The 18,285-nt window shown below is 33.7% G+C and overlaps 1 protein-coding gene across 1 annotated transcript; it reads left to right on the forward strand.

The window, feature by feature from the left end:
• Positions 1–1,858: 1,858 nt before the first annotated feature.
• On the forward strand, positions 1,859–14,869 carry LOC107031112 (valine--tRNA ligase, mitochondrial 1). Its single transcript, XM_015232336.2, has 22 exons — positions 1,859–2,030; positions 2,117–2,167; positions 2,241–2,309; positions 2,522–2,581; positions 2,846–3,015; positions 3,117–3,189; positions 4,626–4,691; positions 4,773–4,856; positions 4,994–5,071; positions 5,363–5,446; positions 5,551–5,630; positions 5,758–5,815; positions 5,896–6,198; positions 6,295–6,465; positions 8,585–8,784; positions 9,180–9,585; positions 10,056–10,307; positions 10,396–10,896; positions 11,434–11,540; positions 12,439–12,538; positions 13,263–13,411; positions 14,436–14,869. Exons 1-22 carry the CDS (start codon positions 2,028–2,030, stop codon positions 14,599–14,601), a joined length of 3,231 nt encoding a protein of 1,076 aa, XP_015087822.1. The 5' UTR covers positions 1,859–2,027; the 3' UTR covers positions 14,602–14,869.
• Positions 14,870–18,285: the final 3,416 nt, after the last annotated feature.

Here is an 18,285-nt window from a genome sequence, read left to right on the forward strand (position 1 = left end):
TATTTCTTTTCCTCCCAAACACTAGTAATAATTTAATTTCCGCGCTTTGTCAATATTAGTTTACACGTAACTATATATTATGGTTAATTAATATGTTAAAAAAGATAATATAAAATTAATATACTCAAGTAAAAAAGGAGTATACGTAAGACTCGTGATATTTTATTGTTTTAAATTTAAATAAACTTGGCACAATTAATAACAATGAATAAGTTTTGTTATTTAAAATACTTAAAAAATCAAATTATCAAAGATTGCTATGATGAGAGTCCAAATTAAGGAGAGACTCAATTTAAAATTTATTACATATTTTTTCAATTACAAATTTTGCTTAAGTGTGATTTATATCTTCATTCACAAATAAATAATAATTATATTAAATGAAGCTTATCCTATGTGTACGCAAAAAACCAACAATTTAGATTATTATTATTATTTTTTGTTAAAAAGGTTATTAAGAATTAAAAAGTGAAGAATCTTAAGAGAGAAAAGAATTACTAAAAATAAAGTAAAATAATGAAAGAATCCCGACTTATGGGTTGACATAACTTGATTTGGTGTCAAGTTAAGAAAATTACCAAGTAGGAGTATTTAATTGGAAAATTGTATAAAATAGGAAATTATTAATTCAAATTAAATGTTATAAATATACTTTAATTTAATTGTACCTTATCGAAAATTATAGCTATTTCCATTATTCTATTTGGTGGAATCTCGCCCTTCTCTTTCGCTTTTTATACAAATACAAATGTATAAAATGTGTGTTGTGTTTGTGTTTGTTTGTATAAAGCGAGAGGAAATTGTATAAATACATATATTTTCATTTTCCTCTCCCATATCTCGCTCGCCACCTCCCTAATCTCATTCGCCACCCTCGCTTCCCTTGCTTATACAAACAGAAACGAAATGTATAAATTGTGTTTCTGTTTGTATAAAGCGAGAGAAAATTGTATATACACATGCAAATATATATATTTTCGTCTGATACACTTATAATTATACAATAAAAATAATCTCGTGCCCAGTTTCTTTTACCTTTCTCTCTTTCTCGTTTTATACAAGTTTAAATTGTATATAATTTCTCTCTTTCTCGTTTTATACAATTTGGTTTAATTGTATATTCTCTGCCCAAGTCTCTTTTGCCTTTCTCTCTTTCTCATTTAATACAAATTCAAATTGTATATAATTTCTCTCTTTCTTATTCTATACAATTCGCTTCAATTGTATATGTATAGCGAATTATACATATATGTGTTTGCTATAGAGCGCAATTATGCAAACTTTGCTATAACATACAACTATAAATTTTGTGTTTGCTATATGTGAAAGTTACCCTAAAAATTAGGGGTAATATAGTAAATTCAATAATTTATAAGAGCATACATAATATTGTACATAAATTGCATTCAATGAACACGTTTTATACATAAAAAGTAGGGACAATATAGTAATTTACTCATAAAACACATTCACTGAATGCATTTTATGCATAAAGAGTAATTTACGCATAAAACGCATTCAGTTTCGGATACATCTCAAAATAATCCAATACACCGCGTCTCAGTTTCTGGTACTCTACTAAACGTCCTTATACACAATTTCTCAATTTCGGATATATCGCTCAACGTCCTTACGCTTCGCTCAATTTCGAATACATCACTTGACGTCCCGATACATTGAGTACATGATTTTTTCAAATAGTAGGAATTTTTGAAGAATATGCTAATTTTGCAAATCTTTTATCTAATTTTATTTTGTTTCGAATTGTTTTAAATTGCATAATAATTTCAATTTGGGCTCATTGTTAAGCCCAAATTATTGGGCCTAATATATATAATCGCATTTTTTTTCCCACAGACGTTCTTTTGGAACTTCATCTAAACTTCATAACGGCTTACCTTAGGGTACTCGTCAAAGCCTCCCAATATTCACTAACTCAGTCCACCACCTCCATCGGCCGCCGGCGGCAATTTCCAACGAACTTTTCTCATCTCCGACGTCGTATTTTCTCTTCTAAACCCGATAATATGGTGAGATTTTTTCGTATACTCATTGATTTCATTTCTGAAAATTCAAACTTCCTGTGCTTTATATGAATGAATTGAAATGATTGTAGGCTGAGTCGGAGAGTAAATCACAGGAGACAGTGAAAAATTGCAAACCGGAGGTAGTTATTGTAATACACATTGTGATTTTTCTTTATTGAGCTTGCTTTTTGATTGACTTTGAGTATTTGATAGGCAGCAGCATCAGAAGGAAAACAATTGACACCTGAAGAGCTGGAGAAGAAGAAGAAGAAAGAAGAAAAGGTCTGTAGATTACTTTTTTTTTTGGATTTTGCTGTGATGGATGATTCCTCAGATTGAATTATTGCAATTCGATACTATGTTTTGGCTTTTATACGATCAATTCCTTGTTACAATCGTTATTTCAGTGATATTCAACTCTAACTTATGATTGACTCAGTTATTTGATTGATTCAGAATATCTAAGTGGTCCCTTTGTGTTTATTGTTTGGCAGGCTAGAGAGAAAGAGTTGAAAAAACTCAAGGCTGCTCAAAAAGCGGAAGCAGCAAAACAGGTAAAACTACTTTGTTTATTTATCTAATTATGTTTGATACTTGTGTACTTCTTAAATGCATGGCTTGGTGGAATTGCTCTTAGCTATCTCTGTTATGCTGTTTGCGATATACTGATTGAGGAACAGGAATTGCCAACTCTCGGTACCACTGCCAATACATCCAGCAAGTCTGGACAATGATGAAATAATGAAATTTCTTGTTACACTAATATGATTTCTGCTTTTTCCAAGCTTCTCTGACTTGGTTTGTCTGTATTAATTAAGGCACAAGCCAGCTCCGCTGTGTCAAAGACTGCTAAGAAGAAGAGCTCAAAAAGGGATGGTGGAGAGGAGAACCCTGAGGATTTTGTTGATCCAGAAACACGTCTGGGGGAGAAGAAGAAACTCTCCCGAGAAATGGCAAAGACTTTTAATCCCAGTGCTGTAGAGAAATCGTGAGTTCGAAATTGGCTTACCTTAACTTTTCAATTTACTGATTCAGACAAAGATTCTATTGTTAGCACACTGTTATGATTCTTTATGCTAACCTGACTAGGTGGTATGCGTGGTGGGAAAAGTCCAATTTCTTTGTTGCAGACCCAAACAGCGCTAAACCACCTTTTGTGATTGTGAGTTTATCTTCTGACATCTTGTGCTGTTGTTTAAATTGATGCATTTGGTGTGAATGATATTTAGGACATATAGGATCTATAAGGATCTATAAGGAGCTTGGTTCATCTACAAAAATGCAACTATTTGTAGTTCGAGTTCTTAGGATAATATTTAAGGAGAAGCACAAGTTGGTACTCATGGTATATGACAATTTTTACTTGCTGGGATGTTAATGTTTTGAATTTATGTTCGTACAGCTAGACCTTTTCATTTGATATCTTAACTTGATTTGGTTCCATGAGGTGGGCTCGGAAACCTATTTTCTACCCTCTTTCTCATGGATCACAAAAGTACCCTTAACAATTTCGAAGTTGCTAATGAGGAAGAGAATTTTCAGTTGCTCATTTTCCTCAAGTACTCTCGGACAGTTTTGTTAATCTTAACTTCTCATATTCTGTTTTGGTGTCATGATGTGGGTTTGGAAACCTATTCTCTTCTCCCTTCCTCAGTTGTTCATTATCCTGGAGTACTTGGACACTTTGTCAATTTCAATAGATCATTTCTCTAGGATTTTACAGTGGATGGTGCTATTATGCCAGTTAAGAGGGAAATTCGTTTACCCTCTTTGGAGTTTGGATTAGGTGAAATTTTATTAAGAACAGAAACAATTTGGCTGGTGATTTCAGTTGGGGAAACAAGTTATAGTTAGATGATTCTGCAGTGAGCTAATAAAACCATACATGGCAGTCAAAATCATTTATAACAGCCAACTTGTTCCAAAAAGTAAGCAAAGAATACAATTGAACATAAGATTAAGATGGTGTTTGTATTGGCTTAAAAGCTGGTCAAACCTACTTTTAAGTCAATTTTTGACTCCCGGAAGTGGTTGGCAAATATAAAAAATCAACTTAAAATAAGTCAAAAATGACTTATAATAAGTTGGGAAGTGTTAAACAAGGTCAAACATGACTTAAGATGAGTTTAAAATGACTTAAAATAAGTCAAAAACCATAAGTAGGTCTTCCCCTCCTTTTTATTTTTTGACTTAAAGTCATTTCCGTTTGAATTTTTATTTTTGACTTAAAAGCTACTTCTTTAAGCCAATCCAAATGGGCTCGAAGTATAAAATACTTTTTGTCTAAAAAATTTCTGAAGTTGCTTTCTCCTTGGATTGCCCACCAAATGGCTGCCTGGATGGAATATCATGTCGTCAATGACACTCTGATTTACTTACTTACAGTGAATGCTCATGTGGAGTCAAAAGTAAAATAACTCTATAAAGAGTACTATAATGAAGAACTTAACTGGTATTTTCATTGGACAATCACTTGGAAAATTGGATTAATAATTTGGAAGAAACTAAGTTGAAATGAAAATCTTGTTTGTTACTGTGTTCCTGGTCTAAGCTTGGACTTCTTTCTCCCAAGCTGCTTACCTCTACATCTAAATGCAGGTCTTGCCCCCACCAAATGTGACTGGTGCTCTCCATATAGGACATGCACTTACTGCTGCCATCGAGGTATCAAAATTCAGAATCACTGGGCCTAGTTCTCTGAGTGTTCTTCCGCTTATACAGATTTGTATTTACCTTTGTGTCCAGGATACTATTATTCGTTGGCGGAGAATGTCTGGATACAACACCTTGTGGGTCCCCGGGATGGATCATGCTGGGATAGCAACTCAGGTTGTGTTTCGAACATATCAAATCCTGACTTCAAACATCGTTCTAGGGTGTTAAGTTTATCTTTACCTATAATAACATGTTCTTTTATGTTGTTTATCTACTATTTTCTAAGTGTGCATCGTGGATGGTGAATCTAGGTTGTTGTGGAGAAGAAGATCATGCGAGAAAGGAATTTGACTAGACATGATATTGGTCGGGAGAAGTTCGTTGCTGAGGTGAGTATATACTGCTAACACCTTATTTCACGTCTTGTGCTTATTTTGAAGTCTATGATTATTTGTTTTTCATCCCATAAAAATCATTTCAATGACTATAATATCCTTCCAATTGTTGTTTTCAAGCAAATAAGATCTTTCCAATTTTGGCCACTTTCTCAGTCTGGAACAAGGTGTCTTCTTTTGAAGATTTAAATAAAGAAAAGCAAGTGCTAATTTTAACAATTCTTTGCACACATAGGTTTATTTTGTTAATTGTAATATTAACTGTACTCGCTAAGGTTTTTGTAGGTCTGGAATTGGAAGAATGAGTACGGGGGTACCATACTAAAGCAATTACGTCGCCTGGGTGCGTCACTTGATTGGTCTCGTGAGGTATGAACCGCGAGTTTAACCTTTTCTTCCCTGTGTTGGGAAAATCCCGAAGTAGTTGTACCATTCTTATTTGTTGTGCTCTAACACATGTTCTGTAAAATCAGTGCTTTACCATGGATGAGAAAAGGTCTAAGGCTGTAACTGAAGCATTTGTTAGGCTTTCCAATGAAGGTCTTATATACAGGTATGCAGCTCCTTTATTTTCTTTGTCTGCCTCATCTCCTCATTATGTGCATGTATAGCATATTCTTGAGTGAAGGTTTCTTGAAATAATTTTGGCTCTACATTTAACCTTGTTATCATCTATCAAGGGCTCCACGTATGGTGCATTGGGATTGTGTCTTGCGTACTGCAATCTCTGATATTGAGGTGAGTCATGATGAATCAAGTCTAAGATGTTGTGGTAAATATATCCTTATTCACCGTTGAAAGTTGCTTGCTGTTTGTAGGTTGAATATACAGACATCAAAGAGAGGACACTTCTGAATGTTCCTGGATATGAAGAACCTGTGGAGTTCGGGTTGCTGACCTCATTTGCTTACCCCTTAGAAGGCGATCTTGGTGAAATTGTTGTGGCGACCACCAGAATTGAAACTATGCTTGGTGATACTGCAATTGCTATACATCCTGAAGACAAAAGATACAGTCACCTTCACGGGAAATTTGCTATTCATCCATTCAATGGAAGAAAGCTTCCAATAGTTTGTGATGATATACTTGTAGATATGAACTTTGGGACTGGTGCTGTTAAGGTATTCTATATCATTATGTTCTGAATGTGGTGAAATAATTGTGGCGTCTCAAGTACTCATCATTGCTTATGGACCATTCTTTGAATATCCTGGCAGATAACTCCAGCCCATGACCCAAATGATTTTGAGGTTGGACAGCGTCACAAACTAGAATTCATAAGTATTTTTACTGATGATGGGAATATAAATAGCAATGCTGGTCCAGACTTTGAAGGAATGCCTCGTTTCAAAGCTCGTGTCGCTGTAACAGAAGCTTTAAAAGAAAAGGTATCTTCATTACTTTTCTGTACTGTTTTAGCTGGAAATAAAATGTTAATAGACTGCATGCATGTATTGATACACAAATTTGTTCTAATTTATGTTGTCTCACATATAAAAGATCCATGGATGTGATGGACCCACTTCCTTCTGAGATATCCATGTATATACCCATGTCTATCCAATATAAGTATATATAAGAAGGACTTCATAAACATAATTTTCATAAATGTTTGGTCCTCATCTACATAGTCCCTCTCCATTTGGACCAACATTCGTATCTTGGAAAATGTAAGGTATTCTTTTGATAAGGTAAATACTTCTATTATTATTTGGAAAAAAACTGTAAGAGGCATATAAAAAGTAGAACTACATGTAGATGAAGTGGGGAGAACCATAATGGAATAGTTGAGGTGTGTGCGTGCGAGCATGCCCTCACCATCATCAGAAAAGAAAAAATAAAGTAGAGACGACATCAATAGAGGATTCTCTACAAAATGCGCCCGTCATCTAACAGATGGGTTGACGAAAGCTCTTTTGTTCAGATCATTCGTTTCCCTCATGTTCCACGACAATATCTTCAACTTCTATGAACCACAATCTTCTGCTTTCCCCATCCCTTTACCCCTTTGCCTCTGGCCCTCTGTCCCTTTCACCACCTGACCTTTCCTCCAATTCACCACAATATTACCCCTACCTTCTTTCACCCCCTAGCTATCCCTCTCCACTCTTCTATCTCCTTGCTCTACAGCATGTATCAACATAAATGAAAAAAGCATTTTGGCAATGTAAGATTTGTCTTGTACATGTGTTGCCCATGCTTAAAACATGCTATTGGGCATTGTGTTTATGACCATTCTGTAGCATTATGCTCCAGAGGTAATGGAAGCCTAGTATATAAGTATACTTCATATGGAATTCCAATTTGCTATACAGAGGGATTAGTTATGTTCCTAACCAAAAACCTTTATCAGTATGTACCTAACCAAAAACATATATGCTATATGAAAGTATGACGCAAGCCCACATTATGGATGTATGAACTAAAGTACAACACTACAACCTGAGCTAACATGCTTTAGTTTATTTCTTATTAACTAATTCTGTTTGGTACATCCAAGAGCTTTTACATGCTTAGACACAGTAAAATTATCCTACGCAACCTTTACACAGTAAAATTATCCTACCCAACTTTTACAAATTTCAAGTTGTCAAATCCATGAACAACTAAATACAAATTTTGTTGCAAATAATGTTAATAAACTACAATTTAATGATCGCTGGAACCTAGTTAAAATATAAATTGCAATAAAACAAATTCAGTGAATAGATAGAGCCAACGGTACAATAGATAAATGTCTTACAAGCCAATTAGTTTTCATGGTTGAGCAGTGTTATTTGCTACAAGGTTTGTGCATGAATGTTGGGCTGAGCCACTTTTGGCGTCAGCTGCATGCATGAAACTACAATTTTAATGATCACTGGAACCTATTTAAAATATAAACTGCAATAAAACAAATTCAGTGAATAGATAGAGCCAACGGTACAATATATAAATGCCTTACAAGCCAATTAGTTTCGTGGTTGAGTAGTCTTATTTACTACAAGGTTTGTGAATGAATGTTGGCTGAGCCACTTTTGGTGTCAGCTGCATGCATAGCTTATCAGTGGAAACAAGTTTTGTGCCAGGGCCACAGTAGCAGAGGATCTATTAATTGATTTCCGGAAGCCTTGGTATTGATCTTCCATTTTTTAAATTCAGTTTCAACAAGAGCCCAGGCCTTTCCTGTTTGTGTTTTTTTTTTCCTTAACCTAGTAGAACTTCATAACATAAATTACAATAGATTTTGAGTATTTTAATTACTTGGAATTGGGTAAAGCACACTGTTCCAACTTTTTCTTTTTGCTATATAACATTGTGTCTCACTTTTAGCTCTCTGAGTTCTCGAGTCTTTTGAATCGTGCTTAAGTTATGACCTATGAAAGCATGGTTAGATTTGAGGATACCCCGTAGAAGAAACTGTGCTACATAACGTTGGGCTTAAGGATTTTATATCGAAAATTGTGACCTGGGATGATTTGAGTTCTCTGTGGCTAAGATGCATTGACTTTGACTTATGTGTTACAGGGTCTCTACAGGGGTGCTAAGAATAATGAGATGCGCCTTGGGATTTGTTCAAGAAGCAATGATGTAGTGGAGCCTCTTATAAAGCCTCAATGGTTTGTCAACTGCAAAATTATGGCCAAGCAGGCTTTGGATGCTGTTGTGGATGAGGATAATCAGAAACTGGAGATCATCCCAAAGCAATATGCTGCTGAATGGAGAAGGTAATTTTGGATTAAAAAAAAAGGTTGAATAAATGCTAGGGTTCAAATGAGACATCAATTTGTGCTGTGGTCTCTACGACCCTATACATATGTACACTGGTGTAATTTGATGCACTGTGTTTTAGTTTCTAATTGATATCGTCTTTTCTTCATTGCGGCAATGGATATGCTATCATTTACTTTTGTGCCAGTATCTCATTAGACATCAACGCATACATGCAAAAAACTTGGTTGTGATTTTTGTTATGGATTCAATGATACACTTAATACAGGATACTTTCATAAAATGAACTTTATACAGGATATTTTGTGCCATTTTCTCATTTCTTGATGCATCATCTGCTTCAAAATCTTTTGTCCTCTATGTCATGAAGACTTATGTGGTGAACATGCAGATGGCTTGAGAATATTCGTGATTGGTGCATCTCAAGGCAACTTTGGTGGGGTCATCGTATTCCTGCTTGGTATGTCACACTGAGTGATGATAAGCAGAAGGAATTTGGTGTGTCTGACGATCACTGGATTGTTGCTAGAAATGAAGAAGAAGCTCGAGATTTGGCTTCTAGGAAATTTTCGGGGAAGAAGATTGTTGAGCTCTCTCAAGATCCAGATGTGCTGGATACCTGGTTTTCGTCTGGTCTTTTCCCATTATCTGTATTGGGGTGGCCAGATAATACTGCAGATTTCAAAACATTTTATCCAACTTCAGTTCTTGAAACCGGACATGATATTCTCTTCTTCTGGGTCGCACGAATGGTAATGTTGGGAATAAAGCTGGGCGGTGATCTACCATTTTCAAAGGTTAGCAAACCTAATCTCCCTAATATGGAAAACCTTTTTTCTTGTTGAGCTTTATGCTATATTTTGATTCTTTGAATCTATTTTAGGGATCGTGTTCACCAAGATAGTTCTGGTTCCTTGATTTATGGTTTTTTTACTCCTTAAAACTGACTCTGTGAGCTTGCTCACATTGCTGGTCCCAAGCCCGGATTAAGGAGGTGGGTTACTGAGGGTCAAATCAGAAACAACCTCTCTATTCCATAAAGGTAGGGGTAGGGGTAAGGCTGCATACATCTTACCCTCACTCCACTTGTGGGATTATACTGGATTTGTTGTTGTTGGTCTCAGTCCTTGACATTGAATATTAAGTAGAGATATTGGCTACGAAAGTTATATTTAGTAGTTCATTTTTTATCTACACGAAGTAGTTGTATAACTTGACCGTTCTGCTGTCATCATAACAAATCTATTCATTTTAAAATGATTTGTAGGTTTATTTGCATCCAATGATCCGCGATGCTCATGGGCGTAAGATGTCGAAGTCGTTGGGAAATGTTATTGATCCCCTTGAAGTTATTAATGGAATCACACTTGATGGTCTTCATAAGAGATTAAAGGAGGGTAACCTAGACGCAAAAGAATTTGAGAGGGCAAAAGAGGGACAGGCAAAGGACTTTCCTGATGGTATTCCTGAATGTGGTGCAGATGCTCTTCGATTTGCCCTTGTCTCATACACTGCCCAGGTTTGTCACATTTGTGTCTTAATATTTAATAAGCTGTTTCTTTTGACTTTCTTTGGATATTGCTAACTTTCTTAAGTTGTCCTTCCAGTCCGATAAGATCAATCTTGATATTCAGAGAGTGGTTGGTTATCGTCAATGGTGTAACAAACTGTGGAATGCCATTAGGTTTGCCATGAGTAAATTGGGTGAAGATTACACCCCTCCAACAAAGATAGTTCCTCATGAAATGCCTTTTAGCTGCCAGTGGATACTCTCAGCACTTAACAAGGCCATAGCAAGAACTGTCTCATCCCTGGAATCTTATGATTTCTCCGATGCAGCAACAGCAGTATATTCTTGGTGGCAGTTTCAGTTGTGTGATGTGTTTATAGAAGTAATCAAGCCATACTTCACTGGTGATAATCCAGAATTTGTATCTGCAAGAAGATCTGCTCAGGACACCTTGTGGCTTTGCTTAGATAACGGGTTGAGATTACTCCATCCATTTATGCCTTTTGTCACCGAAGAATTATGGCAGCGCCTTCCTGCTAGCGGGGATTCTATAAAGAAAGAATCTATAGTGATAAGTGATTATCCTTCATATGTAGAGGTATGATCTAATTAAAATTTTTAAATGTCTAGAACTAGCAAATAGACATATTACCTTTGTTGGTGGCTGTTAACTGTTAAGTAAGTTTTGGTGTTAACTTTTTCTTTTCAGTTGACTCGGACTGAAGTGTAGTTTCTTTTCCTTCTTTTCCTCTTCTTCTTGCTGTTGGTTTTGCATGATGATATAGTGTCTTGGTTACTCTAAACTTAGGTATATGATCTGTTTCTGAAAAATCAGTTTAGAATCATGCATGTACGATGTTAGACTTCTCATCTAGTATCTGTGAAAAGAAAACCATGTAGACAATTCATTTTGCAAGAATACATATTTGAAATATGTTAACTTGCTTGAGGATCTGAAACAAGCAGCTTATCAACACGAGTCTAGTAGTAGAAAACAGGACTTAGTATAGTGCGAGCTTATCAAGACAAGTCTAGTTGTAGAAAACAAGACTTAATATAATGCTCCATGCCAGCTGCTACTTGATTCTTGTATTGTCTAATGACCATGTTGCTTTACGTCTCTTCAATTTTTCAGAGCTGGAATAATGATAATGTGGAAACTGAGATGGAAAAGGTGTCATCCATTGTTAGAGGACTGAGGTCGAAGAGGGCATTGTTGCCTCCAAAGGAGAGATTTGCAAGGTAAACAATTGGGTGTATCTGTCTCCTGGGTCACTTATAATTTCCATATATAAAAAGCATTTCAAATGGTATTTCTGGTTTTCTTCATGAATCTCTTTGTATGTGAAGTTTATGTTATAGATGTCATTCAATTTTTTTTGTCTGTTGAGCATTAAGCCAAAATTTTGTGAACATGTGTAAACTGTCCTCATAAGAATGGTTGAAGTACCATAGGAATTGTTTTTGAATGAAAAAAAAGTATTAGGGTGGATAACGAGAATGTTAATTCCATTTCGTGTTTAATGGGATTGAATATGTCGTCATTCAATATGGCTTTTTGACTATTAGAGATGACAGATGTGAAAAGGTTGAATTTATCTTGGAAGTGGTGGAAATGCAAGTTTGTTCTTAAAAGTGGAAGCACTTAAAGTACACACAAGTGGGGTGAGAGTACAATGCAAATAAAGAAGGCTCAACCATTCAAGTGCCTTTCATGATATAATCGACAATCTATGAATTAGTTAATTTCTTCATTCCTAATCCAACCTCTCATCTAAGTTGTTTGAGGTATCACTCTTTCTTGTCCATCTTTAGAAAATTGTAATTCACTTCGCCAGCTTTCATACTTGCAGCTATTGGTATTTTTCTGTTCAGTTGTAATTTCTTTTGGAGGACCTATCCCAAATTCCACGATATACATCATGTATAACACTTGGATGAAGGATACCAGTGTGCTGTAATCTGTTTGACTATGTGTTTGTGAGTCATTCATTCAGTCATGCACCCTTGATATATGTTAATGATTGCAAGAGAGATTTATATGTTAAGCTTTTTTCGTATGACTTGAAAAAATGTTCTCATAAATCCAATTAGGACATTTAACTTTCCAAACTAATGGTGGTGATCGTGCTGTCCACAGGCGAGAAGCGTTTGTGCTTTGCCGGACAAATGATACTGTGGAGATCATAAAAAGCCGCGAACTTGAGATTTCTACTTTAGCTACACTGTCATCTTTGAAGGTATCTCTTTCTATGTCTGGTTTGGTTCTCTTTGATTCAAGGCTTTTTAATGTCTTCCTTGTGTTGTCTTCTCAGTTTTGAAATAAGAAAACAAATTAGATTGCTAATGTTGCTTATTTATAAACTGTTTTGAGAAAAATGGCTTATACTTGTATTTCAATTGAATGCACATATTAGCTGGAAACATTGTCCAACCAATGTATGCTGTTTTGATGTGCATTGCACAACAACACTCTCAAATACTAGTTCTATTGTTTTCCAATCTATGTTGCTCAGGCTCTTCCAAAATGTCAACGGTGCATGTTGGATTCTCCAAAAGTAGTGTATTTTTGGAGATTCCAACACGGGTGTGGCACCAAAAGTGAAGAGTCAGCGCAACTTAGTTTCCAAATTGTATCAAAAACATGTTATTCATCCTCATCTTCCCAAAAAGTAGAGAATCTTCAACATCCCTATTTAGTTGTTTACCTTTCCTCTTCCACATGATATGAAGCTGGATATCTTCAAACATCCTTAATGGCCAGTCATCAGGTCATGATCAACAACAACCTTGCCCCAACATGTTCTTAGTCGAGGACACAATCAATTGAAACCTTTGCCTTTTCAGGGAAAAATGGAATTAGATGATTCATATTTGCTGACAATATCATAGTTCATGCATGTTATTTTTTATTATTTTTCCTCATTTTGCTGAATCTTTATTTCTTGCTCTAATCTTCATCAGGTCTCAAGTGACACTGATGCAGCTCCAACTCAATGGCTGACAGAAGTGGTGGATGAATCAATCACAGTTTTTCTGGAGGATAAGGGGACTGTCATTAACCCTGAGGCTGAAGTTGAAAGGCTCAAAAAGAAGAGAGAGGAGACGAGAAAGTAAGTGAAATTTTGAAGTCTGGACTATTTACTACAAAATGATTTTCTGGCTAGATGAATAAGTGCCTTTCAATTGCTTTCCTCGGAGCGAGACTCTTTTTCTTGTCAGGCAATGAAATAAAATTAGCTTTTTGTGTAGAAGAGAAGTAAAAGCAATGTTGAATCCTATGTTGTTTGAACTCTTCAAATATGTTGATAGATGCATGTCGGATCCTCCAAGAGTAATACATTTTTGGAGGATCTGATAGGGTGCAACAACATTTTTGGAGAGTCTGAGCAACATGGATTGAATCAGTATATAAGGCATTTCAACTTACAAAAACAGGAAATTTGTGATCGTCTTTAGTTTTATGAGTTACTGAAACTCGAGGAAAGTTCCAATCAGGTAAGCCGTGGAGTCATTATGTTGAGAAAGATTCTGGTTGAATTAGGAAAATGTGTAAAAGATCAGTCTTGTTTCTTGTTAAGAAGTCCCACATCGGAAAAGGGTTGGCAATTGGTCTTGTTATATGGACTTGGACAATCACCCCCTCATAAGTTTTTGGGGTTAAGCCCAAGATCCATCTTTACATGGTTTTAGAGCCAAGCCCATCCCAATTCTTCATTCACCGATGTTGGGGCCTTCTATTGTATTGTCCAAGCTCCCGATAACGAGGTCTGAGTGTGTGAGGGGTGTTAAGAAGTCCCATATTGAAAAAAGGATGACGGCCAATTGGTCTCGTTATATGGACTAGGACAATCCTCCTCCACTCATAAGCTAGTTTTTAGGGTTGAGTTAGGTCCTAGATCTATCTTTACATTTTTCACTAGATATTACTCTTTTTTCCAAATATTCATCAATTTAACGTAGTGATGGTCTGGAATCATGAATTGTACTCAATTTTGTTCAGCTAGTGCATCATTCAGTTGTATTCGTTCAAAAGTGGGCTGAAGTTAGATATCGTGAAATTTGAGTCAATTTAATTTGTGAAGTTTACTAGCTGTTCAATTTGTGTCATTGTACCATCCTTTTATTCTTTTGCAGGCAATATGAAACCTTAACCAAAACCATGAGTACCTCTGGCTACAAAGAGAAAGTTCGTGCTAACGTTCACGAAGAAAATACATTGAAACTTGGTGCCCTCAAGCAAGAACTGGAATCATTCGAAGAAAATATTGAGCGTCTCATACGTCAAATGGAGGCACTATAATTGGAGTAATTTCATCATGTTGTGCCTTGATTGTTCAATACATTTTGCCCCTATATCTTTTTTCATTTTTTAAAATGCTTTAAGTTAAATTTTGCTGTTATTAGTGTACCATGTTGCATTTTTAATACTACTTACAATTCTTGAAAATTTTGAGATAACAAGGTGATTTCTGTAATTTGTGATATGAATAGGCTTAATATTAGTTTCCTCAATTTGCTAATATTTTGCCCTTGACCACATAAAATTGCCAGTCTAATGTTTTCTGATACATTGATATGTTGTAAGTAAGCCATTTGCTATTACGATGGCTTGGTTTCGCTATCGCTCGTAATTATATTTTCTTGTTGGATGAGGGATGCGGATAGAGTTTTTGATTTGAATATATATGTAAATATCTCCAACTTTTTCAATTATTATTAGTATTGTGAAATTATACACACCATCAATACAAGAATATTTACCATAAATGATATTTTTAGCTTTTTGAGAAAACTATTCATTTCTAGAGAATAAGATGTATTTTAAATTTTTTATGAATTTATGCTTGATAAATATCTTGAAAAAAATTGCTCTATGTGAATTTATATTATATACACTATCAGTATAAAACATTATTCATATTATTTATCTAGTTTGATTAACCTTAATATATATAAATAAAATAAAATAGTATATATATATTATGATTATGTTGTTCATGGGAAACTGTCGGTCTAATGGGAGAATGAATGCTACGAACATCCAAAATCAATCATTTTCTCTTTAAAAAAGTTCTTGTTTTCTGTTTTGTTTACGAACTTATAAGAAAGTTGTTTACCATAAAAATGGTATAATTCTCATTATCATTATTGAGTAACGATTAATTGACGTTTATCTGAGATAATCTTGAGTAACAAAGACGTTTGAATTACTACAGAATCCAATATCACTCCTTTAGAGCTAGACGAATGAATACAAACCTTTCTGATATAAGTTCGTATCTGATCTATTTTTTTTGTCATGTATCGCTTTTCTTAAGTTTCGAGTATAGTTATATTAATTTCTTTTTACCTTAACAATGGTACTTTTTTTTAAAAAAATATTCATGTCATAACCAAGAATCTTTTAACACCTAATCTTTGAATTAATTAGAAAGAAAGAGGATTTAATTATCCTCTCTACAATATGCATATGTGGACCAAACTTTGGTACTTAATAATAAACATACCGACAGCTCCAGGCCAAGTTATCCATGCAAGAATATATTTTCTTATCTTATAAATCAGATCTCATTTTATTATTTTTTTGGAGTTAATTAATAAGAAATATAATTTCATTATTTGAAGTAATAATTCAGTTCTTTTTGTGTGTCTTTCTATCTCTACATGATAATGGTAAGATTTACGTACATTTCAGTATTGAATTCAGAATTTTCATTTAAAAATTTTAAAAATAAAAGTATAAACGTATAAATAAGTCAAATAAAACACAATTCCAAAAAAGTAATAGTAAATAGTTTATAGGTACAAAAGTTAGTTCCGTTACCGGAGACCAAGCCCCCGGATCGGACGCTAGTGTCAACATAAAAGGAAATCTACCACTATGCTACAACTTACATTTTCATGAGGGGGGTCGATATTAATAAATCTTCATAAATACAAAGAATTTACCTTATATATGTATAATATAATTTTTTTTACGTCGAACCCCCTGAAAATCCACGTAAGTCCGCCCCTGATACACTCTATCCTCTTCCAACCCCAATCTATATTGTAAGTGTTAGTTTGAGAATTAAACTTTTTTTATTAATCAAACAAGAGCTATTAGTCTCTCTACACAAACACAATAGCAAAACTAGAAAAATCAAATCATGAACTATACGAGTAATATTTAAGTTAGTAACGAATATTCATTGTGAAGTAAAAATATTTTATTTTATATAATTCAAAGATAAAATTGGATCATTATTTTTGTTTTGGAAAAATTATTAGTAATATTTATTATCAAATTAAAAATTAGATAAATAAATTAAAACGAAGAAGCGACGGAGAGTATTAGCATTGGATGCCATAGATTATAGATAGACAAGACCATGTGTGCTTAGTCCCAAAGAAATGGAAATGTTTTGCCATGGAATAACGTGCTTCTTTGTATTGTGTTTCCCAATTCTTCTACATTTTTAAAAAGCCATCAACCTTTTTCTTATAACAAATATTTTAATTACAAAAAACATAATTTAGTCAAAGAAAAGTTTTAAGCACCTTTAAAAGGCATCCTTTATTGAAATAATGAGATGAATAAAATTTTTTATTTTTAATTAAAAACTTTTAGATTAAAAGAATTTTGAATAGGAAGTACTTCTCGTTCAACGAATATTATGTTGCATGAATTCAAATCAGTCGAGATAATAAAAAAAAAGTGAAAAATTAAAAAAATGCTAATAAAAAAAATTAGAACAAATTCCTTCGGTTATTTATTTTATTCTGAGTTCGTATTAAATGTATCGATAATGAAAAACATATTTATTGATAAAATTATTTTTATTTTATAATTATAAATAAAATTCTTGATAAATATAATAAATAACCTAATAAAAATAACTATATACATGTTTTTTTAAATGATCTGAATCTCACTTATTGGTTAAAGATATTTATATTATTTGTGTATATAACTTTGATCAATTTTTTTTTTCTATAGCTTGGCCTCAAATTAATATCATCAATAGTTCCTCACTCATCATAATATAATTAAGTCCAATTCCATCAACTTTTAAATCAATTGAATGTGGACTTTTTTTGCCATTGTAATCTTCACAAATTATTGATTACATTATTCTATTAATACTCAAGTACTATATTATTAATTATTATATATTTGAAAAGTAATATATATTTTAAATAAAACATATTTTCTATTTTGTATGTAAGTTTTAATTATATGTTATTTCTTATATTTTCCTTACTTCTACGTCCTTTTTCATACTGTTTTTGAAATACAATTCTTGAGTCGAGAGTCTTTTGTGTATAACTTTTATGTTTCTTTAAACTTTACTTATGGAATTTCACTGAATATATTATTGTTATCGATATCCGAAGACTAATATATATATTTAATGACCAAATAATTTTCTCCTAATAGAGATTATCATATTGCCACTATATATAGGTATCTTGAAAATGTAACACTATAACGTGTTTTAAGGACTACGTTTTTCAACAAATAATTCTTAGAATCAATATTTTAAAGATATGTAAATTAATGTCTTAATTAGACAACAAAAACACATCTCTAGTGTACATAAAATAAATAAATAGGTTAACTATATATAATATAGTAGTTGTAGAATATAGCACTATATAGCTATTTGTTTGGTACTCATATTGCAGTCGTACTAAATCGAAAGTCACTCATTACAAATTTCATTTCTCGAAGTAATACTTTTTTAAAAAAGTTTTCATTCCTAAAAACTCGAATCTGATATATACCTAATTAAAAATAAAAAAGAAATCTCGAACCATCTTATCACGATCGACGTTTGTATGATTGATATTTGTTAACGTGCATTGGGGAGTGAAGAAAGGAATCTATGCAACGGATTGGTGCAAGTGATGTCGTATGTGGTCGGACACAACCAAATCTTATCCCATACCCTTGATATATATATATATATATATATATATATATATATATATATATATATAT

The sequence above is a fragment of the Solanum pennellii genome, chromosome 9, assembly GCF_001406875.1.
Source record: "Solanum pennellii chromosome 9, SPENNV200".
NCBI lineage: Eukaryota > Viridiplantae > Streptophyta > Magnoliopsida > Solanales > Solanaceae > Solanum > Solanum pennellii.

Bases quoted from the DNA above. Each gene is read 5' to 3' on its own strand.
- LOC107031112 (XM_015232336.2), top strand. The intron at 4,857-4,993 runs GTTGTGTTTCGA...TGGTGAATCTAG, and splicing joins ATGCTGGGATAGCAACTCAG to GTTGTTGTGGAGAAGAAGAT. The intron at 13,412-14,435 runs GTAAGTGAAATT...ATTCTTTTGCAG, and splicing joins AAGAGAGAGGAGACGAGAAA to GCAATATGAAACCTTAACCA.